The sequence below is a fragment of the Adiantum capillus-veneris genome, chromosome 7, assembly GCF_014529385.1.
Source record: "Adiantum capillus-veneris isolate H3 chromosome 7, ASM1452938v2, whole genome shotgun sequence".
Taxonomy (NCBI): Eukaryota; Viridiplantae; Streptophyta; class Polypodiopsida; order Polypodiales; family Pteridaceae; genus Adiantum; species Adiantum capillus-veneris.
In genome coordinates this window covers 53689003-53697462 of record NC_140937.1, presented here as the reverse complement: position 1 = coordinate 53697462, position 8460 = coordinate 53689003, and the positions used below count along the sequence as shown (strand labels likewise).

Genomic DNA, 8460 nt, shown 5'->3' with positions numbered 1-8460 from the left:
CTCGTTTTTTTCATCGCTCAAAAAAACTCGCTCGCCATCTTGTAAAACTCCACTAAGGGAGTGTACCTAATTGCCAATGCTTCACTTCTCACTCACTTTCTCCGTCTCACATCTATGTGATCCTTCAAGCAACTTGTATTGTGTGCAATGCAACTCTCAAAGAAAGTTTATACAATCACCCATTTTCTTCGTATTTAAAAAATGATATGCTTCACTTTCTCCGTCTCACATCTAAGTGATCCTTCAAGCAACTTGTTTTGTGTGCAATGCAACTCTCAAAGAAAGTTTATACAATCACCCATTTTCTTCGTATTTAAAAAATGATATTTTATTTAGTAATTAAAACAAATATAATCATTATGCTTATCCGAGTAGATTAAGCTAGGGTCCTTATCCATCAAGTCTTTAAGTGATGATGAAATATTTGTTTTGAATCATTTCAGAAAAGAATAAGGGAACCACACTCTTTAATGGATTCTATAGAAGCCTTAGCCATAGCAATTAGTGGACTTTTCAAAAATAAAAGGAGGTTTAGAACCCAACCTAAATTCCTTCATAAGGCATTTTTTCATTGGATACATCTCCAAGGGGTCCAACTTTCAAAAATACCTATAGCATATCCATTCAATAGGTATTTATAAAACCCCTCTATACACATACTTCACCATGAATGAAAAAGCCCCTTTTTTTTCATGAACCTACGACTTTGTGCAAGGCTTGTACATGTAATTTTGTAACTCTTTGAAATATTAAAAACCACTCCAGATGAACTCATGTGCTACACTTACTTATCTTCCACCTAAGTTTTGAATAATAGCTTTCCTTGTTTTGTCCCCAAAATTATAGTCATAGAGAGAATTTTCTCAAAAGAGCAATTATTGCCACCTCAGATAGCCACCATGAGAAGAGAAACTAGCAAGCACCGTGCTCACAATGTAGGACTGGCCTTAAAAAGACACAAGAAAAAAGACTCATATGTACATACAAGACTTACAATATAGGGATTGGTGTGTCCAATGGCACAACAATCTGAGCAAATTGGTCCACAATGGTCTCTCATGTTTATATCTACTATGAGAATTCTACGATTTTCTGTCTCTTTGTGTTATGTGTCAATTTGAGACGGAGTCGGGAACGACCCAAGCATTAAGTCCTACCAAAAGCCAATCTTCGTGGTCCTCCCACGTTCGATCTCATGTGATGCTAGCTATACATGAAATGCTAAACCAAAGTACTAGCCGTCTCCTAAGCACCTATCTACTATTAGGAAAAGATATATCGAGGCTGCAGCCAGCTGACAAGAAGCTGCATCCCTTGGCCCATCTTCTTTCACCTATTTAAGCATGAAGTAGATGACAAAGTGCTACATGTAAAATCATCCGGGAGCAAAACTGCCATCGAGCTATGCGATTCAGCATCAGACATGGCATCATACAAAGTCCTCCCAACAGGCAGAGGATAATGGCCATTGTCATGGATATACTTGATGTGCTCCATCATTCTCACTACCCTGCTCATGGAGGGCCTAGAATCGGTGGGTGTGGAGACACATGCTGTGGCAACATGCAGCATTTGCACAACTGTTGTCTCAAAGGCAGCTGGTTTTAGCTCCCGATCAAACAAATCCCCAATATCCTTCTCACGGCTCATCTTAGCGACCCATTCCGGAAGATCTGCTGCACGCAAAGACGTGCTTGTCTCAAAGGAATCTTTGCTTGAGCCAGCCCCTGTGCAACCATCGAAAGAACGTGGAGGTATGCCAGTCAAAAGCTCCATCAAAAGCACCCCAAAGCTGTAAACATCTGACATGTAATCCGGTGCCGATGCATCCATCAGCTCGGGAGCTTTGTATCCTAAAGTGGCCTCATCAGCAAGCATTGGCGAGGTTACTTGTACTAAACCATACTCTGCTAGCATCGGTGTGAAGTCTATTTGAAGAAAAATGTTACTGGATTTCAGATTGCCATGGACAATAGAATTTGAATGTAGGCACTTGAGCGCGTGAGCGATGTCAGTAGCGATGCTGAGGCGAGTGGGCCAATCCAAGGTAGTATGGTTGCATTCCCTTCCACCTAGTACATGAAAACCATTGACCCAGTCATCATGAAGCCCAATGTCCATTTGTTTGTTTAGCACGGTAAAAGAGATGGTAAGTTCATAAACATTAATTCATCACTTCACATCAATGTGCTTTGTCATTGCATGGAACACTAGATCCATGCTACTTAATTAGCAGGTCCGACTATCACAATCCAAAGCTGGAAGCTCTGCCCCAACTAGGAAAGTAAGTGATAAAGCTTCCTACTAGCCTCTAAAGCGGCAGCTTCTGCTTTGTCGTTGTATGAAACACTAGATTCCATGCTAATTAGTTTGCATGCCCCGACTATCACAATGCAAAACTGGAACCTATGTAGTAATAATGCCCAAACCTCCCACTAGACAAGTAAGTGATATAGCTTCCTTGCCAGCCTCTAACATAAACAGCACACATGTGTCTGAAAAGAAAAAGGAAATTGAAAAAAAAAACCAGAAAGGTTTACATCTTACTAGTAATTACAGCAAGCACATGTAACCAAACTACCATTAAAGAACTTTTTTGTTTGCACCTTGCATCAGAGAAGAAAGGCTTCCCAAGCACATGTAGTCGTAAATAACAAACGTCAATCCTTTGGAATGGTAATAGGATTGCACAGGCACAATGTTCTGTGTGTGCAGCCTCCCGAGCTTATTGATGTGCTGCTCAAAATCCTTTTGCTTTAGGCTCATTTCCGCTAGTCGCTTCAATGCGATAATTGAACCATCTCTGAGAATCACTTTGTATGTAGTTCCAAGGCTTCCTCTGCCAAGGATATCAACAGAAGCTCTGAGAATGAAGCGAAGGTTGTAAAGGCCCTGAGTTTTGCAGTATTCGGTGAAGGAAATCTCCCCTGTGTGTCCATAGAGACCTAGGGTTTCCATGTTGGGTCTGTAGCAGCGTCTGTCGTCTCCATGCTTGTCGAATCTGTTGGCCTTTGCGACATTGATTGCTGCTTGGAGGTTGAGGGGGGCAATTAGTTTTTTCAGAAAGTACAGAATGACCATGAAGATTGAGATTACAAGAAGTACATAGAGGCCAGTCACCCATGGTGTCTGCTTCGAAGGGCGAGAAAGATAGGCCTTCGGAAGAGGTGGACTTACACTTGTTCTAGCCATTGCCGTAAAAATCTAATACCTGCATTCTCTCGGAAGCCTCTAGTTACAGAGTGAGATAGGACCTTCGCCTTTGTCTTGCTAGTGGTCACATACCCGCACCTTGGATTCATCGCCATTGCCCTACTCTTCATCACAAACAGTGCTTTTATTTTTAAATTTCTTTAGGTATAGCAGGTGCAATCCCACCTTCTTTTTCTGAAACTTGATTGGATATTCTTCAATCTAGTTTGAACCCTTCCCAAGCTGGCGGGCAGAAGAGATGGAGGGAGGCCACCCTCAAGACTATCTAACATGGGCGAGGGGGATGGGATCAAGGGTAAGAATCAGATAATACATGCATCTACAAAGGAGGATCGTTCATTTTGACGAAATGCGAAAAAAGTAATCTCGAGTTAAAAAAGTAATCTCGGGTCAAAAAATTAATCTCGGGTGGGATGGCGACGAAATATTTCTTTATATATTTGATAAGAAGGAGAGAAGTGTGTGCAATCATTGTGAGGAATTTTGCAGATTCTCATTAAATATCATATCTTAAAAGTACGGATGCTTTTAAAGCTACATAATTGGAGCGCCTTTCATGAAAAAAGTAATCTCGGGTACCCGAGATTACTTTTTTCCAGAGAGCTGAAGATTGACGTGCGTGTAGGTGTAAGTTCTTTGACCCAAACAAAAGGCATACCTTCTGCACTTTATCTTCTTCATTACATTATACACACATAATAGTCTTGTGACATGGATTGGATATTTGAAGATGAAGAGAGTGATGGCATTGAAGATTATCTTGAAGCTAGCACAAGCGAAGAAGATCTTGATCAAGAAGAAGAAGAGCAAGCAAGAGTTGCTCCAAATCCTCTACAATTTTTATCTTCAACATATTACTCTTTTGATAGAAAAGCATATGATTTGATGATTAGGGCTTTACATGAAGACATCCCCATAACATTGGAAGCTATAAAGATGTATGATAGAAGCGGAATGTTGGATCTAAAAAAATGGCGAAGAATTCGAGAGGCCCTTTGCTTGGTTCAAGAAGAAGGTGGTTTGCATTATCTACGTCAAAAAGTGGAACCTAAGCTAAAGATTGCATGCATTGAGGACTGGGAAAGCATTGTGAAAGATGCTCATTGCAATGGCAACTTGGAAGCTCATAAAGGCATCACCACCACATTAGATACGCTTCAAGCACATTGGTGTATTGATTCTCATCGCCATGGCATACCACTTGCTTACATAAAAGCTTTTGTTGATTCTTGTGGTTGCATTGTTCGAAAACATCAATTACAGGAAGCTTCTACTCGACAAAACAATTTTGATCTCAACCAGCCAGCAGTGACCATAACAAACATGCATAAGGATAATGTGGAAAACTATCTTGAAGGTCTTGCGATAGAGCACAAGGTAAGACTAGTTAAGGTGAGATCCTCAAAAAAGCACACCCCTGACAAGGTCAAAGTTGATTATGTATGTCATCGAGGAGGTGTTTGTAGATGAAGTGGAAAGATAAAAAGATTGAGAACATCAAAGAAGTGTGGTTGTCCATTCAAGGTACAGCTAGAGTTCACACAAGGTAGCACTTATGTCCGCATTTTAGTCAACCCAATTCATGAGGGACATATTCCAGGGTCAAGAAGTGATCTATATCATTTACCAGTTCATCCATTTGTTGTGAAATGTTGCATTGATGACTTGTTTGACGTTGGAAGTTCTCGTCACGTTGCTCAAATGTCAATGTCCAAAGAAAAACTTCAAATGCAAAAGGCTTCCACACTTGATCGCGTGATCTATCAATTCTTTATGATTCCAAAAGAGATATGGATGTTATCATATCAAGCTCGCATTCAAGGTGCTTTTCAAAACCATGTTCTTCTACTCATCCAACCATATGCAAGAAGTTGAAAAGTTATGACATCTCTCAAGGTTTATTGTAGACAGAGTCAATAACGATGATTGGACCACAATGTATAGCGAAGCTTTATCTCTACAAAAACAAAAAAAAGGTAATGTGTTCAACTATGTCAGGTCTCTAAGTATATTGTGTGACTCTCACAATGTTTTATCTTGTAGGTGCTATATGTTCAACCATATAATCCATCAACAATTGATGCAAAAGATAGGCCTTTCATTCTCATTATACAGGATGAGTGGATGCTTGAGATAGCCATGCGTTTTTCTCAAAACAATGCGTGGGCTATTGATAGTACTTTCAAAACAAATGCTTTTGGTCTACCGTTGTTTGCAGTTGTGCTACCAAATCAGCTTGGTGTGGGAATTCCAATATGGTTCATGCTATGTACTTCCGATGTGGGTGCTCAACATGAAGTAATTGCCATGGAGCTAACCATTCGGTTGGTTTTCTCCAGAATGGGTCATATTCGTCCTAGTGCTTTGGTTATTGATAAATCACAACAAGAATTGGAGGCTATATTAAAGGTAGTTGATGAAGATCCATGTTGTTGGGTGTACGATGTGAATCAGACCCGTCATCAAATTAGTTGTCATGTCTTGCTATGCTGGTTCCACACCAAGAAAGCATGGGTCGAAAATCTTCTCCCCCAGGTATAATCTCACATTTGTCATTGTATATCATGTATCAACGTTTCATCTCTTCTTACTTGCTAATTTAGGTTCCAAAGGAGATGCGAAGTGACGTTTACATGGAGATGTCAAATCTAATGCATAGCCCCACTGAAGGCGATTTTGTGGGAAGATACCAACTCTTCTTGCAAAAATATTCATTTTCCATAGTAGACAATGCCCATGAAATGAAGGAAACCAACAATGAAGACAGTCACAATGGTGAGTCGGTACAAGAGGAGGTGGTGTTCATGCTTGCTGGAGATATCCGTACAGTCCTTTCATCCATTCAAGAGGACTGGTCCAAGAAGAGTGGAAAGGAAAAAGAACTAATCAGACACCAAGTGCAACTAGCTAGGGACACCCTTCGGTCTTTGGCATCTCCATCTCACGTTGACATGCCAATGAGTGGTCATGTGCGCCAAATTCAAGAAAATGTAACAAAGACTCGGCTTGGTCATGGACAACCTAAAAGGCTTCTTGAACTTGAAAACCTGTAGAAGTTAGCGATCCATTCAACACTCAACCTCAGAAGCCGTCTCGCCAAACAGGTGTTCTTAGAAGAAAGCATCAACGGGGACGTCAACGAGTCTGGCTTGACAAAAGACCTCGTGTTTGGTGTCCACATTGTTGCACGAAAACCCTTATTGTTGACCCTGCAATAACAATTTCTTGTCAAACATGTCATGCTTTGATGCCCTTAACAAAACGGATATGCTCCAATGGGATGGAGTCTACTCTTATTGGACAAAGTGCTCAAGTTTGTAATGACTCCAATAGTTTTTACTGTAGAATTAAGTCATGTGAATATCCTTTGTCACATGATGAAGAGCGTATATTTACGTTGAGTGTGCAAGATGCAAGTGAGGATATTAAAACACTTACATCTACTACTAGGATTGTACTTGTATATAGAAACTCAATTCCAATGGAATTGAATTTCTTTTGATAATGTCATCGAAATGTAGCTCTCGCAATGACTTGTTTTCCACATTTTTTGTACCCAATATTTCATTTGTCATCACTCGATGTTACTTCGACAGGTATTGTGTGCCACAATCTGTAGAAAAGTAATCTTGGGTACCCGAGATTACTTCGCCAGGTATTTTGTGTTGTAATCTGTAAAAAAGTAATCTCGGGTACCCGAGATTACTTCGCCAGGTATTTTGTACCATAATCTGTAAAAAAGTAATCTCGGGTACGCGAGATTACTTCGCCAGGTATTTTGTACCATAATCTGTAAAAAAGTAATCTCGGGTACCCGAGATTACTTCGCCAGGTATTTTGTACCATAATCTGTAAAAAAAGTAATCCCGGGTACCCGAGTTTACTTTGCCAGGTATTGTATACTACAAGTTGTTGAAAAGTATTCTCCTAAACCCGAAATTAATTCTTCACGTTATCATGGTATATTTTTCTAAAAAAGTACTCAAAATTACCTTGCCAGGTACATCATATGGTTACACACAAAATGCCTTGCAAAGCATCTAAGTGATTACCAAGAGAAACTTCAATAAATTGACATAACATATCAAGGGAGATGAAAATAGACCGTTTTCATTAGTAATAAAGTGGAGATTGATTTAGAGCATTGTGACAAGTACAAAAGCGAAGATCAATGTAGATCATTGTCATAAGTACAAAAGTAGAGGTCAATGTGGACCATTGTCATAGGTACAAAAGTGGAGATCAAAGTAGATCATTCTCCTAAGTGCAAATGTGCTCATTCTGTTTAGGTGGAGACAAGACGGCCCTTATTAGCATGGACCGTATCCATCCTTGAAGTTCCTCTTTGAGCTTCTCTACGTCTTCATGTGTGAACCACTTTTTGAGAGCTGCAAAAAAAACATAGATATAAAACATAATTTTTGTCCAAGTACAGAAGATGCAAGCAATGGACATAAACTTAAAACATACCCAATTTCTTGGTCTTTTGTGCTCTAGAGCTCCCATGATCAAATATCTCATAATTGCCATGACGTAAAATCCACAATCATATCCGTTTGGTTGTTGTGGTATCTATTATAAAAGAAAAAGTTTTAGATATAGTCTACATATGAGAAACCACACCAAACATTGAAATAAAAAAGTGTATGATACCTCGACAGTGTCGATGTAACAATTGGTACGGATATTTTCCAACTCCTCTTTTATTGTTTCATTAGAACAATATTTGGCATAGTGTGCAAGGACTCTATACAAAAGTAATATAGCGTACAATGATCGTCTACTATACTTATGCGACGACGACTATGAAAGTTCAAATATTATATGACATACCTCTCTACATGAGTAAAGTAATCATGGATTGAGTGCATGGATAGCGAATCGAAATATAAAATAGCACTTTGCTCAAATGGTAATCCCGGTAAGCGACGCATATGACCGTTGAAAAACACAATCAATGTCCAATGTGACCTGCAACAAAAATAAATTATAGGAGACATGCACAAAAATTGGTAAACTAGTGGAAGGTACATTATGCCTACCGATCAACAATGAGCAAAAAGGTAAAGATTTGAGTAGCCAAGTCCACCTTTCCAAAAAAGTTTACCATAGCTAAACGACTTTGTATCGAGAGCACGCATGAGTACCATAAGCTATCAACAAACCACACTTGTTCAACGATCTCATTGGAGGATGTAAAGTCTATCCACCTAGTCCAAAAGTTAGCTCCCATACTTAGTACACACC

At 39.6% G+C, this 8460-nt stretch overlaps 1 protein-coding gene and 1 pseudogene across 1 annotated transcript; one reads left to right on the top strand and one right to left on the bottom strand.

The window, feature by feature from the left end:
* Positions 1–952: 952 nt before the first annotated feature.
* Positions 953–3354, bottom strand: LOC147453866 (putative inactive receptor kinase At2g26730). The gene is made up of 2 exons (XM_086517218.1): positions 2607–3354; positions 953–2072 (listed from the first exon to the last, which is right to left on the bottom strand). Exons 1-2 carry the CDS (start codon positions 3190–3192, stop codon positions 1330–1332), a joined length of 1329 nt encoding a protein of 442 aa, XP_086373344.1. The 5' UTR covers positions 3193–3354; the 3' UTR covers positions 953–1329.
* An 813-nt stretch (positions 3355–4167) lies between these two features.
* Positions 4168–6715, top strand: LOC147453865 (uncharacterized; annotated as a pseudogene).
* Positions 6716–8460: the final 1745 nt, after the last annotated feature.

What these genes read in the sequence shown, in the direction of transcription:
- LOC147453866 (XM_086517218.1), bottom strand. Translation starts at nt 3,192, where the DNA reads ATGGCTAGAACAAGTGTAAGTCCACCTCTTCCGAAGGCCTATCTTTCT. An exon ending in CCTTTCTTCTCTGATGCAAG is followed by an intron (nt 2,073 to 2,606) that starts GTGCAAACAAAA and finishes TTCATGTACTAG; the next exon opens with GTGGAAGGGAATGCAACCAT.